Genomic DNA, 17,170 nt, shown 5'->3' with positions numbered 1-17,170 from the left:
GCCCCTCTACTCTCTGATTTGCTCACCTTGATAATTTTTTTCTGATTTGTTAACCTTGATTACTATTTTTGGTTCTCTCTGCCTTAAATATTGAGTCTGTTCTGGTATGGTTATGGTCTGAAGAAGTGGGCCTGTCCCACGAAAGCTCATCACCTAATAAATTATTCTGTTAGTCTTTAAAGTGCTGCTTGACTGCTTTTTTTGTTTTGATAATGTAGGGAGGTCACGGTTGAAGGATTCCAAACTTATAAAAATATATTTAGATGTATTTATATATAAATAATGAAACTTAAATAACCATACTTAATAAATGAACAAAATATTTTGTGGTGCAGGCTCTTTTCTTTATAAGAAGCTGTTGTTCATTGGCTCATTGATTTGCACAAGTAATTTGCTGTGGCCAGAATGTTTAAATATGGATGCCAAAAACTGTACTCTAAAACTTATCTGCATGTACCTTCAGGTAAGTTTCAAAGCCTCATAGAAAAGTTAGACACCTAATTCCCCTTGAAAAATCTTACCTTTGATGAGCAGATTGATTTTCAAGATGCTGAACACCTGGAGCTATCACGGAAGTCATTGGGAGTGAGAATGCTCAGCATCTTTCATCATAAGTTTATCCAGGTGACTGAATATGGATTTAGGTGCCTATCTTTTGACACCAATCAACTTCAGACTTTTCGCCGAGGTGTGTTCCAGTCCCTCAAGTGAACTGGTAATGTCTGCTGTTATTGGTAAGGAAGGAGTTATGAGACTTTTTTTTTTTTTTTTTTGCCACTGAGCTCTAGAGTAAGTAGGAAGACAACAGTTTGCATACTTAGAATCTGTTACAAAATGTGAGTCGTGAGCCACACACAAAGGAAATACATGCCCCTTGTGATGAAAAGCCACAATTTTAGGCAGGCTTGGGAGAAGATAGGTGTTGCAGATATTTTGTATTCTTTAGAATCAAAATTTCTGACTGTGACTTTCTTTTGCCTTGCACCTTACAAAATCATTTACACATCTGTATGGTACGTGTCAAAAACTAATATTTTGATGTTTACTTTCACTTAGCAGAGACATAAATGACTGCATAAGGTGCAAGGTAATGGGAGAATTGTGCCCAGTGAATTTAAGCAAATAACTCTGTGTATGGTAAAAAATTAATCTGTGGCTGCGTATCCAACACTAAAGCGAAAACACTGCTTCATACTATCTGTTTGCGTGGTTGCCAGAAGTACAATATGGGTCATATACATTGTAATAAACTCTGGAATTTCAGTGGGATGTGGATTCTTCACTTTTTGTAAAATATGCTGTGGCATTGCAGTATCCTGTTAAACAACAGGATTGATCCACCCCCAAGTTACCTGTATTTCAGAAGTGGGTGAAAAGCTTCCTTGGGTGTAGATTACATCACATGATTAAATTTATAAAGCACTTTGGGATCTTTCAGGACAAAAGACAATTAACAGATGTTATGTTAAGAGTGTTAACTCTGAAAGCAGCTTTAGAATATGTAAAGATCTACAGTACATACTGCTTAGAGCTGAATCTTAGTTCTGTTGGTATCACTGCATTCAAACACACGTGGTCCTTCTCACATTTTAGAGCACCAATTCTATGAAGGCATGAAATAAACATAAGTAGTAAAGGAAGTTAATCTGTCCTATTTTAATAAATGAGAGGCCTGTCCTCTACCTCTTGGAAACTCTTAAATAATGGAGTGATCAAACTATTTTGTCCCCAATACTTGTGTGAGGCAACTCTGCAAGTTTCATTACTACTTACAATTTAATTGTGTGGTGTTTTATTATTTTCTTGCACTGTCTTCTAGAGCAAACAAAATGGGATAATAGTTACACATCTAAAAATTCATTTGGGGAAATACTTGTTTCCGCTTTTCTGTGACATCACCAAAGCGTTTGGAGGAGGCTTTGTGAAATGAGAAACATGAGTGTAGTCTGTTTATTTGTAAATGTTTAAAATGTGTGCTGTGAAAAAAAACAAAGTTTGAAATGTGTATCATAAAAATGGCAATAGTCAACTGACTGAGCTGAGGGAGAAGAGGTGGTTTCTCCAGAAAGGTTTTATGTTATGAGACATTCACACTATTGCAGAAAGCGAGCCACTTGATGTTTGCATAGGGATGGGCCAGAAGCAGTCACTGCACACTAGTTAAAGCAGCACTGCATTTTCTTTTTAGTTGTTGTGGTTCAGAATTCCTTCGGATGAGACACGCTGTCCTCTCCACTTAACAGAACTTTACTTTTGATTCAAACTGATTATTTAGAGATCATCGTCGCAAGGAACTTCCTGTAAAAAAAACAAAACAAAACACTTCTTTTGTGGTGTTTAGTATCCAGCTGTGCTGCTGTTGCCGTTTGCCCACAAAGCATTTATTTGGAGGCAACAAAAGGGCAAAGAGGGTTTTACCATTTTCCATGTCCCTTCTAAGTATTGCTATTATTAAAGAACATTTATCTGAAACTTCTTCAGTTTAAACTCTGTCGTGTACATTTATGGGACACCTGGCTGCTGAGTCAACCTGAGCAGGAAGACCCAGAGGAGACAGATACTTGGCTTTTTTTACAAGCACTGTATAAATATCCTGCTGCAGTGCATTTCTCTTTAAGGTTAGACTACTTGGGTTAAGCATAGTTTTAGTCCTGTCATAGTTAGTCTGTGACAGTAATTTCCACTTTCAATTTATTTCTCTGCATTGGGGACAAGAGTCCAAGTCAAGGGGAGATTTTTTTTTTATTTTAAATATTTTTTTTCCATGTATGGATGGCTATGGCTATTAGGCTACGTCTACACTAGCCAAAAACTTAATGGCCATGCAAATGGACATTTCAAAGTTTACTAACAAAGCACTGAAACACATATTCAGCACCTCATTAGGATGTGGGCGGCCGCAGCCCTTCGAAATTGACACGGCTCGTCCAGACAGGGCTCCTTTTCGAAAGGACCCTGGCTACTCTGAAGTCCCCTTATTCCTATGAGCAGATGGGAATAAAGATACTTCTATCTTTATTCCCATCTGCTCATAGGAGTAAGGGGACTTCAGAGTAGCTGGGGTCCTTTCAAAAAGGAGCCCCGTCTGGACGAGCTGCGCGGTGGCGAGCCGCATCAATTTCGAAGTGCCACGGCCACCCGCATGCTAATGAGGCGCTGAATATGTATTTCAGCGCTTCACTAGTAAACTTCAAAATGTCCATTTCGAAATTTTTGGCTAGTGTAGACACGGCCTTAGATATGTTGCAAAAGAAAGTTTAGGTACAGTTAAACTCAAACCTTATAGTACTTTTAACTCCCTGATGGCTGGGTTCAGTGGAAAAGGATGAAGGAAGCAAACTCTCTATTCTTTTCTCATGTGAAGTAGAAGAGCACGAGTGAGTGAAAAATCAGTGATTTAATACATGACATTTTAAATTGATAGTAAAAGAAAAAATTGCACCCAGCTCTCACCATTTGGATTGCACAGGTGCAGGTGCTGTGAGAGATTTCAATTAAAAGTATAAGACTGGCTGGGTATTTTCCTTTCTGGAGTGCTAGCACAGCCAAAGGGCATCATTTGGCCTGACATGATACTGCTTTAAGTGACTGGCTCCCAGGACCATGAGAAACCACTTCTTGTGAAGATGCTTTTACTGCATAGTAGAATAAGCCCAGGGAGAAGTTAATCACTCATGTCTGCTAGATTACTACATTTTTGCTTGAACTGATAGCATTAAATTGCAAACATAATTGTGAACACATACTTATCTTAGACACAAACCCCAGTGTGGTGGTGTATTATACCACAGTTGCACTTTTGGAGTGTTGGTCTCAAAGGAGATGGATCTGTACAGTTATTTTGTATATACAGTGTGTGTGTGACTTATTAAAGGCATGTTTTTTTTAAATGTGTAGTGCTCAGTGAAAAACTGCCGAACAGCTTTTCATGTCACATGCGCGTTTGACCGTGGCTTGGAAATGAAGACCATTCTGGCAGAGAATGATGAAGTCAAGTTCAAGTCATACTGTCCCAAGCACAGCTCCACCAGGAAACTAGATGATGAAAATCTCAGTGGAAACACAAGCCAGGAGAATGAGAATGGGACACAGGACAACTCTCCTCATGCCCACATAGACCCCTTCCACGACCTTGATCAAAACCAGGATGAAGCCCACAGGGTCAGCGTCCGGAAGCAGAAGCTTCAGCAGCTGGAGGATGAGTTCTACACATTTGTCAATGTCTTTGAAGTGGCCAAGGCCCTGCGGCTCCCTGAAGAGCTGGTGGAGTTCCTGTATCAGTACTGGAAGCTCAAGAGAAAAAGTAATTTCAACAAGCCCTTGATCACCCCAAAGAAAGACGAAGAGGACAATCTGGCCAAGCGGGAGCAGGATGTTTTGTTCAGGAGACTGCAGCTCTTCACCCACCTCCGGCAGGATTTGGAGAGGGTAAGCCAATGGAAGTTCATGTTTGTGAGGAGAATGGTGCTGTTTAGTTAGTTGAGTTCATAACATAAATCAGTGATGATATAGTTCTTTGGTTATTGCCATATGATATGGCTGACCAAATTTTGTTCCAGCACAGCCACATGTTGTCCACTTGCCAGGACTCTGAAGAGTGCGCTGAATTTACATAGTGTACAACAGGTTGCAGCACTACTCTTTAGAAGAGGGTGAGCCTACAGAAGTGTCAGGTCCTAGCATTCAGTGCCTAGTCTTAACCTGAGCAGCTTTGGAAATGTTAAACAAGATGACCTTTATGATCTAATCCTGTGATGCTAGCAGGGAGTGAGCCTCTCAGCCCAAGTAGTTAGGCTCATGCTACCTCAGTTGGAGTTAGCATGGTAAAAATGGCAGTGTGGGTGTCACAGTTTAGGTAATAGCTCAGGGTCTCAGGCCCAGCAGAATCCCCGGGTTTAAGTGTGGGTGGCTAGCCTGAGTCTCTACAGCTGCTGCAACATCTACCCTGCTCTTTATAGCACACTAGCTCACAGATCTATGTACCTGGTCTGGGAGGCTTGCTCTTACCTGCTGTGTAGATGTACTTTTTGTGAGCTGCACTTCAGCATTGGTGACATTGATTTCCATGGGCTGTACTGCAGCCAAGTCTGGATAATATGTTTGTAGTATCATGAGCCATTTCCTGGTGGTACCTGCTTCTGCTGCTGAACATTTTTTAGTCAAAGATAAATCAAATCAGTCTTTACTTGTTTTTTTTGTATGGAGCTGGTTTGTTTTTATTTCGTAACAGAGCAGTGTAAGGTCAGTGTTTCACTAGAACATGTGCATAATGTTCTTGATGGACAATGACAGTGGCATTGCACTGAGTTGGATTTTGAATGTTAAAAATGGTAAAAATTATATCACCTTCGTGTTTTATCATCAGTACCTCAGCTCTACAAGGCTCTGAGACTGAACCTTTGCTCTTAGATTGGCTGGCAGAGAGAGACTTTTTTTGCAATTATATTGTATGGCCTTCTGTATAACATTTGCCTTTCAACACTGACCAGCATTTCCTTTATCAGGGCCAAAACCATTTATACTTGAACTAGATCATACATTTTTAGAAAGACATCCGGTCTTGATTTAAAGAATTCAGGTGATGGAATCTACCCCGTCTATTCATAAAACTGTTCCAAGGGCTAATTACTCTTATTAAGCAAACATTTATACATGTATATATACACGTATCTCATAGAATTGGAAGGGACCTTGAGAGGTCATTGAGATTGGACTCACAGCAGGACCAAGCACCATCCCTGGCAATTTTTTTTTAAATCTATTTGCCTCAGATGCCTAAATGGCCTCCTCCAGGACTGAACTAATAACCCTGGGTTTAGCAGGCCATTTTGTGTTTTTCTAGCTTCAGTTTCCAGTGTCTTATGCATTTTGTCGTATCAGAAATCTTCTCTTTCATTAGGTACTTAAAAGGTGTTGAAATCTCCTCTTAACCTTCTACTTGAAGAGCTAAAAAATTGAGCTTCTTATGTCTGTGCATTCTCCAGATTTCACAGGTTATTCTTGTGTTATGTTCTGCAAACTGCGTTTTTGCAATATTCTTTTAAAACTCTGGACACAGTATTCCAAAAGTGGTCACACAGGTTTCTCCTCCAACACGACGACAGTCCTGGTTATTTATCCAATGATCACTTTAGCTCTTTTAACAACAGTATTGGATTTGTAGAAAATGTTCAGTTGATGATCTAGTCTGACTACTAAGTCCTTTTCAGAATTGTCACTTTTCAGGCTAACGTCTGCATATGTAATTTACTTTCATTATTTACAACTCCACCAGTCTCTCATCTGCATATAGGGCTCAGTAACTGGATGAAATTTTGTCATGTGTTACACGAGAGCTGACAAGATGATCTAATTGTCTTAAAATCTATTGACATGACTTTAAATTTTTCTTGGAAATTATTGATAAAGTATTGACTAGCACTAGGTTGAGAATCTATGCCTGTGGACTGTACTAGAAACAACTAGTCATGGATGATTCCCCGTAACAATTATGTTTTGAGATTAACTACCAGTTAATTTATTTAACATGCCATATTGATCTTAACACATCCTACTGTGTCAAAAGCCATGGGAAAAAAATCCATACCTATTTCATCAATTATATTTATAACCTTAAAGAAAATTGAGTTCCACAGAGAGAGAACCGTGATTATGGGCTGGGCTGTGTAGCCCTTCAACCTGCTGGACTTGACTACAAGGATTGGTGGGATGAGTACAGTGGCAGCAACATGCCTTGTTCGGCAGGCTGCAGCTATCTCTTTGTGCAGTGTGTACTGTAGAGTGTGTGCCTCTTGTTCTGCAGCCCACACAGGCAGCAGGCTTGAGGGACAGCAGGCACCAAGCAAGCAGCTGCTACCACAGCAATTCCCCCGGGCATGAGAAAGGACAGTCAATCCCCAGACTAGTGACAATGGTGTGGATTTGCGGAGGGGGGGGTCACATGGGTTTGGATCTAAGTCAGACCTGACAATTAGTCCAGAGCAGATCTCTGAGGGAGTTTCTCTATTGTGATCTTTTATGAGTGACTTACTCAGCAATAAAATCAAGAAAAAATCTTGTCAAAACTGAGAAAAAAATTATATTTAGAAAACATTCAACTATGTCTGGCTCACACTGTATGCATATCAGTCAAATTTAATTTTCTTTTGACTAGCAGTGGCTGTTGTTAGAGTGCATACCACCTCATGCTCTCAGTGCTCCCCTCAGCTCCCTTTTATTGTCCATGGCAGTAAGATCAAACCTAGCAGGCATCCAAACTACTAGTAGTTAGCTCAGATTAAACTTCTATAAAATCTTCTGTAAATCATCAGAGCTACATCTGATGTTCTGTTTGGATCAACATGAACTAACTACCTACTATCTGCACTGAGCATCTCTGGTCAGACCATTTTTCTGGGGTTTCTCTATGGCAAACTCAAAACCCTGGGCTTCCAGTCCTGCCACTTTTGTGATAGACTGTTCCACCTGACAGATGGATACAGTAGGCTTGCCTTCTGGCTGGAGAAATCACTTTTCAAGCATATGACCATGTTTGTTTGTTGTTCTCTGTGAGGAACCAAAAGTCACAAGATAGAAGGATCAAATATTACCTTCTGCAGCAGTCCATTGAATAGCTCAAATGTAAGAGAAAGCAGATCCGGAATCAAATTAATGCACAAGCCAGCATCATCCTCTACCCCAACAAATAACCCAAGCAATGCCTATGCCCACTGTGGAAAACACAGTGTCAAGGAAAAGGCATCAAAACTGACCTGTTTTAATATGAAGGCAGGTACCACCATCTCAGCAGTTGGAAGCTGAGCACTGAAAGGGAATATTTTAAACATTTCTAGGCAGAACCTCAAAAAGCAGCTTAAGAGTGCTCTGATAAGGACAAATGCAACAGAGCCTCCAGAGAAAGTCTTTCAGGTTCTCACAGCATCAAAGAGGAAGAGAATGAATAGACTGTGGTGCAGAAGATTCTGCCAACACGAACATCGCCCCCAGACTTGAGGGGATGAGGCTCAAGCAGAACTAGGTGCTGCTCCTATAGAAATTCTTTACTTCACTATCACTGGAGCATGCATTCTCCCTGGCACTGAGCAGGGAACCATCCCCTATAAGGTATGCAGATGATAGGTCTTCTCAAAACTGCACTCAGCACAAAAAACAACTGCATATGTAGGCTGTCTCCCTACCTCATTGTAGCATGTCAAAAGGCCAAGCACTCTAAAAACTCACTAAGTGGATCACCCAGCACATTTCCACCTGCTATCAGAAGTGGGGGGGTTGGTGACTCCCTCTGAAAAATCAGTGAAAATTCCACTAGGCTACAGTCTAGTTTGCCTACTTGGCAGATTTTTAAGAATGAGCTGCTGTCTTGTAAAATATTGCAGTTGAAATGGCAGTCTAATTGGATGCCAAACTCAGGAGACCCCTACTACAGTCTGTTTGATTAACTGTAGTTGAAGGTCCTCACTCACACCATCTTGGGAAGATATTGCTTGCCAATTAACATTTAGCGGGGAAACACACTGACTTATAACAGCTACTTATTGTACAATAATTGTGACTTTTCAAGATGCTGTACTCAGTATAGACCCTACACTCTGCCCTCTACCCTTGCTTTTGAGTCCCTGGCTGTCACAGGCTTTGAATTGCGAAGGAGATATGAGAGGGTCACAGGCAACCCCACTCTGTCCTTGCATGTTCAAACACACAAGCAAGCACTGAGTGCACGAATAGCCCTGATGGATACTACTATTGGGGGAAAAAAATTACTCTCACTTGCATGAAGTACATGTGCTGTTATAGTGGGATCCACATGCACAGTAACATTTTGAATTAATTATTGTAGGTAAGTAACTATTCTATACTGAGCATAAAGTGAATAGGTTTCACTTTCAGTTCTTTAGACAGTCATGCTCTGTCTGTCATACAGTGACACATAAGAGCCCTGCTGCATGTATTGACTGTTAGGAGGCTAAAATGAAAGGCTCATGAAGGATATTTATAGGACCCTAGTTTTTGACCCTATAAGCTATTACATCTAATTAAAAAGGTGTCTAAATATAAAATGTATCTGGTAGCAGAGAGATGTGGGGATGGTCCTCAAATATCCCCCCTTATTTCTCCTTTTACTCCCACCTCCAACTTCAAGGACTTCATGTTGTGGCTACCTTCCCTTTAGGCAGCCAGGACTCAGTGAATCCCTTAACATCAGATATGGTAGAAAAGGACCCTTAAGCATGATACGTTGCCTCTACAGCTCGTTAGATAAGGAGCCAAGACCAAAACTGGGTCCTGGATTCTAACTCTTCAGGTCAGCCTGGTACAATTTACAGTTTTACTGTCATGAAGCTCAGTATAATATTTGTGTTTTCTAGGTTCGAAATCTGACTTACATGGTGACCCGAAGGGAGAAGATTAAGAGATCTGGTTGCAAAGTCCAGGAACAGATATTCAATCTCTACACAAGACTTATGGAGCAAGAAAGAGTTTCAGGTGTGTTTCACCCACCTAATTATTGTATCCAAGCATGACAAACAGAGGAACAGAACTGGCTTGACATGATTCTACTAACTGATTTGAAGCTCACCCTTCTTTATATTCTTGTTTAGTTGACTTTGCACCAAGAAGTTGGAGACAAAACTCCTAACAAAACAAAAGCTATTATGTTCTCAGTTTTAGCTACAACATAAAGAATGGATCACATGAGAAGTCATAGATAAGAAAAGGGGGCCTGAAGTAACTTGCTGTCCCTAGGGGACGCAGTAGCTGAAGGGATTGGAATGGGATGAAGAGCTGCCTTCTTTAGCTCACTCCATCAAATCTGCCTAAGTTGGTACAGTCAGTTAATACATTTTTTCCCCACTCTTGATAGTTCTTTATCATCAGCAACTGTCACCTATTAAGTGTGTGTTTAGCACCCAGCACAACAGGGCCCAACTTGCTTGTGGCATTTAGGAGCTGCTGCCTTATAAACAGTTAGTAGTAATAGTAGGTGGTTGGCCTTCAGTCCATTTCACAAGGGATGGGTGTCCCCATAGCTGTCACCCTTGTAGGCACTAGGGATGTAAAATCCCATTTAATTAGTTACCTGGTTAAATGCTTAACTGGCTAAAAATTTTAAAACGTGGGGGGAGGGTTAGCTGGGGAGGCCACTTCATCAAGGCTGTGCTGGAGCAGTCTCCCAAAAGCCCCCCCAACCAATTAATGGTTGACATCCCTAGTGCCTAAATGGAAAAAGGTAAAATAGATTCCCCTTAAGGACGTAATCATTAGTCAGCTGCACAATCAACTAGTAGAATCATGCATGGTGACATATGTGGTAGTTTGTCTATAACAGACTTTTTTTTTCAGAGAGTTTAATCAAGACTGGATGTTTGTCCCGAAGTTGTGTTCTAGTGCACGCACAGTTACTGCACTTGTAGTAATTAATAACAGAAAGTTCTAGGGCAGAGGTCAGCAACCTTTGCCAGGCAGAGTGCCTTTTGTGCTATGGATACTTTTTAAAGTCACTAATAGTCCTGCTTCCAACAGATTCATTACTAAATAAAGGAGGCAGAGCTTTACCATTTAGGTGGTCATTAGTAGCATTAGCTGGTCTTTTGTTAATCCACAGGCACCACGGCTTTGATCAAGCTCCTGGCTGCATGGGGGAGGAGTGGTGGGGCTGAGCTCCTGCTTCACGTACCAATGAAAATTGTTTCATGTGCCACTCTTGTTACATGTGCCAGAGAGTGCTGACCCTTGTCCTAAGGCCTGCGTTATGCAGGAGAAAATTCTAGACAATCACAACAGCCTCTTCTAGCCTTAAAATCTGAGATTACATTTGTTATAGTACCTATATCAATATGGAAATTATGTCTTAAGTATAATGAGATCTATGGTAAGTAGAAGTTACTGATGACAGATCATTGCCACGTGGTCCATGTTATGAAAACCACTAAATGCTGGTTATACTCCCCCCATAAGTAAAACAAGGTGGAAGAACGAAAGAAAAATTCAAGAGAGGATAGTTAAAATTGTTGTATCAGAGAAGTGATTTGCTGTGGCTGCACTAAGTAATTTCCATCTTTTGCTTTTAGGCATAAATTTCTCTTCCTCAGTGGAAAACGTAGTGTTGTTCAACAGTCCACCTTTAGGTCCTGATGCTCCAAAGATAGAGGATTTGAAGTGGCATTCTGCATTCTTCAGGAAGCAAATGGGCACTTCTCTGAAACACACATTGAAAAAATCACACAAGAGAGACCGAATAAGGAACAGCCCTGAAAGTGACAGCAAATCCCTGCTCAAGCAGCCTAGCCAAAGGGAAGGTGTTGCAACTTCAGGCAGTTTTGTAAATTTCGAAAAGGCTTTTGCAGAAGCACGCATTGTATCAGCACAGAGAAACGGAATTGTTATGCCAGACCACAGGAAAAGAAGAGACAATCATTCCCCTTGTGAGGTAATCAAGGCAGAACTGAAGGAAAAACTTTCTAAGCACAGCCACAAGCCACTGACATCCACAGAAGTGTCTCAGAGACAATCAGAAAACAAAAGGGCTGTGAACCATCCAGGTGGTAGGTCAGCACCTGGCACACGGAGGGATATAGTGCCTAAATGCAACGGATCTCTCATCAAAATAAACTATAGTCGGACTGCGGTTAAAGTGCCTACTACGCCCACAAGCCCAGTTAAAAACTGGGGCGGATTCCGAATTCCAAAGAAAGGGGAGAGACAACAGCAGGGAGAGATCCAGGAGGACACCTGCCACCAGAACTCTAACTACTCATATTTGGGCATGGGCAGAGTTTTGCCTAAAGACATAGCAAAAAGCAAGCTAAAGACAGACAGTGAGAATGATGGGTATGCCCCAGATGCTGAAATGAGTGACTCAGAAACAGAGGTGGCTGAGAAAAAATGCAGACAGCAAAGGCTTAGTCCAAACAACACCATCAACAGGAGGACAGACATTATTAGGAGAAGTATCCTTGCTTCCTGACTGGGACAGTAAGATGCATCTTCAGCACCGTGGTCAATGGACGCACTCCCTGCAGGCCCATTCTCTATTATTGGATTGAAGAGGAGAGGCTGGGGTTTTAGACATGGCTACAGATTGACAAAGAGATAACCATTTACCCTGAGCTGTAAAAACATGCTTACTTGCACTTAAGACTATGATTTTGCCCCCCTGCCTCTGAGTCCTCATAATCTATTTCTTTGAGACGTTCGAGCCTTTTTATTTGCAAATTTAAGGAACCTGAAGATGACATCACTATTAAAATGCAGCCTTGGGTGGAACACTACAATAATTCATAACATAAGAGAAAGGGGAGGTTGCATCTCTTGCTCTTTGGTGGAACAGCAGTGACAGTTTTCCCCCTCTTCCCCCCAAAAAGCACAAGCAGTTAATTTAACAAGTGTGTACTGTATCAAAGAGGGTTATTTAACTAACCATCTGGCATTCTTAAATGTTTGCTTCCATTGGACTGTGGCAGGTCTTTGTCATAGTTGCCTGCTGAATGTTTCTGTTGCATTAGAGTTCAGTATACATTGCAGCTTTGAATCCAGAGAGTTTACATGAAAATACATCTAATAGGTGGTCAGTTTTATGAGAGAAAATGAAGTGGACACGTCAGAGCTGCAGCTGCCTAATAATGCAACAGTAACAGCATGGAAAGACCCAGTCATGATTTTTAAGTGCTGACGAAGAAATACATTTCCAAGACAAGTCTGTCCACTTTTGAGAAAGGGGCAAAATTTATGGCCTACAGTATTCTGCAGAAAAATTCACAAAACTGCTTTATCCAGTCACATGCCCTCCAAGAATACCATGATAATTCAAGTGGGAAGTGATTAACTGCAAGGCACTAGTCAGCAGCATTTCCCAGTGTCAGCCACCGATGCACTAATGCTATGTACTGAGAAACTGAAGCGTCTGACACTATAGGCATTACTTATATAAAAAGGTCAAACACACACACACACTTTTAAACAGAAAGGCAATAATTTGTGATGAGCTCTTCGTGTTCAGCCCAAGATAGTTATTTCATTCTCTTCCAGACTAGAATTGATGACAGAGGGTGCTCAGTCTGATTAATTTTTTTTATTAATTGCAAATGGCAATAACTGGTGAGTAAGTTATCAGCAATAACTGTAACACTACAGAGTGAGATTGTTTGGTTTGCGCTCTGAACAGAGTGCATACATATCACAACAATGGATATGTAACAGAGGTTGTGGAATTCTGCATCAATGTCAAACAGACATGAAAGAAATGAATGAATTTAGAAATATGGGCAGATGGAAGAATACTTTTTCTTTCCCCCAACATGCTGCCATCAGTTATGTAATACATTTTAACCCCTTTTCATTGAGGCACGAAGAGAAAAAAGTTAGAAATTTGCTGTTAACTTTAAGTCTTCCAGAGGACTCAGTTGACAAAATAAGCTTATTGATGTTCCACCTTGCTATGCAAGTTATCAAATAATTAAATACTTCAAACAAATGCTTCCCTATCATTTCTTCATTTTAAAATTAAATTGATACTTAACCTTTTGACATCTGATGGAGTAATCATGGGAAGTATTTGTATTAGAAAATACCCAGTTAAATTTTGCTGCTCCTGAGAAACCAGATTCATCTCATGCCTTTGCTGGCCATATTAATTTATCGTTGCACATATCAGATGAGGAATGGCAGATCTGAGTCATACACAGATTCACTCTTGACACAACTTTAATGTTTTAAGTTGTTCTTTGATCAAAAATGATTTTTATTGGATGTGGGAGAAAACGGAAGTACAGTTGATTTCCCTGAAATTCAGCAGCATTTTTTAGATGAGGGCTAAGTTAATTACTGTGAGGAGGTTGTGATATAGGGAATTGTTTGTCAAGCCATAGAAGGAAAATAAATTGATTCTAAGCAAACATTTAACCTCACATCAGTTAGAAAGAGGTACCTGATTCATTTGCACTATTATGAATGCTAGCATTGTGCAGAAATAATGCCTTATCTGTTTTACTCCCCACACATTTAGGTTAATAAGCTTTCAAATGTTCCACATTATGCTGAACCAAATAAAGTGCTTTTCCCAGTCCCCTAATTATGAAAAAGCTACAAGGCAAGCTAATTGCAGTATGACCAGCTGTAAAAATTAGTTTCATGCCAGGCTTAGTACTCAGCAAGAGAGGAGTCGTAAGTATAGCAGTAAGAACTCAAACCTACCCCTTGTGTTTGATGGTTTTTTTTCTTTTAAAAAGCTTTACCTTTCCTTGTGCAGGCCAACCAACCAATCTCTTTGATCATGATTCATGTATTATGTCAAAAATGTAGGCTAGCTAAACTTTTGTAGAGTACCTGGAATGCCATTTGTTAGGGTATAAACACACACAAATCTAAATGAAGGGTTTATTCATGTTGTGTGGAAATCTTAATTATTTTAAAAATTTGAAAAAAAGTTGTCATTATGTTTGTAAAATCTTGTACAGAAAACTTTTCACTATGTGCCTAGCTTTGGTGTCCATTCAGCTAAAATTAATAAAAGGTGCATGAAGAGAAACATAGAATCAGAGAAAAAGTATATGTAGAGATGACTATTTTATATTACTTGGCCCAATCCTGTATTTATTTCCCCCCAACCCTTTTCTGAAGTATTTATAAAGATCTAGTTGAAGACAGCTGTATTTTTTGTTAAAATATTTAGTAGAATTGTGCCTTTTTGTCTGTATGTGAATAAATGCTGTACATTTTGCAACAGATAGCAGTGTTAAATTTTAAAATCTGCACTTTTATTTGTTCTGTTCAGGTTTATATATCAAATTGTCGTGATAGCTGAGCGAAGTTAAAATAAACAAGTACTTGCTCATGTGCTTTAAGTTAAGCACATTTGTGTTTGCAGGATTAGGACCAACAACTGCCATATTTCATGCCTTGTGTGTGTATATACAGCTTGCTAGAGATAAAATGCTATTACATAGGTCTCGCGTGATAGGACTAAAATACTTACTCAGTGCTTGCCGTAGTTTAGGCAGTCCAAGTTTTTGAACCTGAAAGGTGGTTAAGGTATGTGTCAGAGCAAGATATAACTCGTTCTTCCCTGTATCAGCTCTGGAGTGCTGACAGTAGTAAAACATTATTTTAATCATTAAAAGGCCAGAGTACAAACCCCCACCCTCCTTTACTCAGATTGGTGAACACTTGGAGTAGAACTCTGCTTGTTCAGCAGTGTTATTTAAGGGCTCGCGTACTGGCCTACAGTAAGATCCTCAGAGTATAGTTACCAGATACTCTTTTAAATTTTCTTGTACTCATGTTGTTTTGTGCCACGGTCATTTTGTTGACAAAATCCAGGCTGTGTCCCGAGACCTAAAGGGTTCTGTCGACAGTCTTATTCTGCTCCCCACAAAGGAAGAATGCCTCTGTTGACAGATAGCCACTCTTGATGTTCAAGAGGGTATTCTGTCAACAGACAGAACTCCAGGGCGCTGTGCGGGTGCTAGGAGAGCCACCCTGTCCACAGCAATCAGTGGTCTATGGTGCTTACCTCTGGCCCTTCTTAAAGCTGCAGGGAGTCTGGTAAACCCTGTGGCAGGAAGTTGTGTGTGGAAGGTACCATCTGCACTCCCCTGTGCCTTCGCAGCCACTCCTTTCTTGAGAACCATCCCAGATGGCAGAGAGCAACACCAAGATTCTCCTGGGTGCTCAAGGGAGTGGACCAATGGGTCCCAAAGCCCCCCAGGGCACCAAGAGCTGGACCTCCTCATGGTGAAGAGGTGCAGGCACTCCTGGACCAGTGGGGCAAGAAGGAGCTACTCCAGGACCCACAGGCAAAGTGCTGTAATGCCCCTGCATATGCCCAGATGGCCACTGCCCTGGTGGAACAGGGCTATGACCCCTGCAGCATGGAGCAGGCCCAGGTGAAAGTTAAAGAGCTCTGGCAGGAGTATGTGCAGGCCTGGGATGCTGGCTGACCCTCTGGGGCAGGACCTGTCACCTGCACCATTACAATGAGCTGCACCACAACCTTCTGTCGACAAATTGCTGTAATTGAGACAAAGCCAAGCAACAGCCACAAAGGAGCAGTTAGAGTAAGAATACAACTGGGAAGAGCTTAGGTGTACCAGCAGGCAGAGCAGTATTTACATTTTACCATTTTCCCTGGCTGTCACACAGGAAACAAACTGAAAAACAAAACAAATACTATATGGCAAAACACAGGGCAGCAGTGTGCAGAATTACCATGTATATCCCCCTAGCTGAGTCTGACAACATAACCAGTTTCTCATTTTCATTAACAAAAGAGGATGCAGAACATTCCCTCTCATGTCCCTCTCATGCACATCATTGGTTTAGAAAGTTCATAGTTTATTACACTGCATTTATACATTAGGAAAATGTCATACAAACACATTCATTTCAACAAATCAATTGTACATATAAAATAAAGATATTTATAACTGTCAGCAGATTATTGGTATATATTTCTTTAGTACTACTTTATCATGATTGCCATTAAACCAAAAAAAAACACCTCATACTAGATATCGTATGTTTGTATAATTGTCATTCTACATTTGAGTTCATTGCACTATTTTGCAAACTCCCATTCCTGTATTTACTGCTCCTCCCTACCCCGTGCTAACAAAATAGAAACGTTCATGCAGATTACACAAATCTAGCTATGCTCTACAGGTTTTAATACTCTAATACTGTGTTCCTCAGACAGATTTTCCAGTTCTCAAATGGTGTGAATGAAGCAGTGAATTTTTTTAAATATTTTCTAGATTCACCATGGAGGCAGCTTTTCTCCTTTGCACAGTAATCACACTGAGCTGCAAATAAAAACAAAATAGTCAATATTTTCACTATTCTTCTGAAACCTCAATAAGCAAAATGCCATGTAGGAGACTAACACACACAGGTAACTGATATTTTGGACATTTGAAAGCATTCTCAATATACATTCATGGTTATGACTCTAGTTCACATACAAGAGTTTTGAATGACCACTACCACGATAAAAGATGTGCTGTACTAAAAAGCACGAAATGTGTAGAGTTCAAATGTATTTTAAAATAATGTAATGTCTTTCCAAAGAACTGCATTTCAATGGTGAGCTCTCAGTGTTGTTGTACCCCTATTGTGTGCATATTAGACTATTAACTAAATCCAATACTTGGCTATTTAATTACATTTTAAAATTGCT

At 40.4% G+C, this 17,170-nt stretch overlaps 2 protein-coding genes across 8 annotated transcripts in view; one reads left to right on the top strand and one right to left on the bottom strand.

The window, feature by feature from the left end:
• Positions 1-16,184, top strand: part of JADE1 (jade family PHD finger 1) — a 144,157-nt gene extending 127,973 nt beyond the window's left edge. For all 6 annotated transcript variants that reach the window (XM_074993305.1, XM_074993308.1, XM_074993307.1 and 3 more), the window contains 3 exons: positions 3,898-4,428; positions 9,366-9,483; positions 11,070-16,184. In XM_074993305.1, the coding sequence (XP_074849406.1) occupies positions 3,898-4,428; positions 9,366-9,483; positions 11,070-11,965 (1,545 nt within the window). In that variant the 3' untranslated portion in view covers positions 11,966-16,184. The remainder of the gene's footprint in view (positions 1-3,897; positions 4,429-9,365; positions 9,484-11,069) is intronic.
• Positions 16,185-16,312: 128 nt separating this feature from the next.
• SCLT1 (sodium channel and clathrin linker 1) overlaps positions 16,313-17,170 on the bottom strand; it is a 112,749-nt gene continuing 111,891 nt past the window's right edge. For both annotated transcript variants that reach the window (XM_074993312.1, XM_074993310.1), the window contains exon 22: positions 16,313-16,796. In XM_074993312.1, the coding sequence (XP_074849413.1) occupies positions 16,734-16,796 (63 nt within the window). In that variant the 3' untranslated portion in view covers positions 16,313-16,733. The remainder of the gene's footprint in view (positions 16,797-17,170) is intronic.

Source organism: Carettochelys insculpta, chromosome 4 (assembly GCF_033958435.1).
Source record: "Carettochelys insculpta isolate YL-2023 chromosome 4, ASM3395843v1, whole genome shotgun sequence".
NCBI classification, from domain to species: domain Eukaryota; kingdom Metazoa; phylum Chordata; order Testudines; family Carettochelyidae; genus Carettochelys; species Carettochelys insculpta.
Note: the sequence above shows the minus strand (reverse complement) of the source record. Positions and strands in the feature narration are given on the sequence as shown.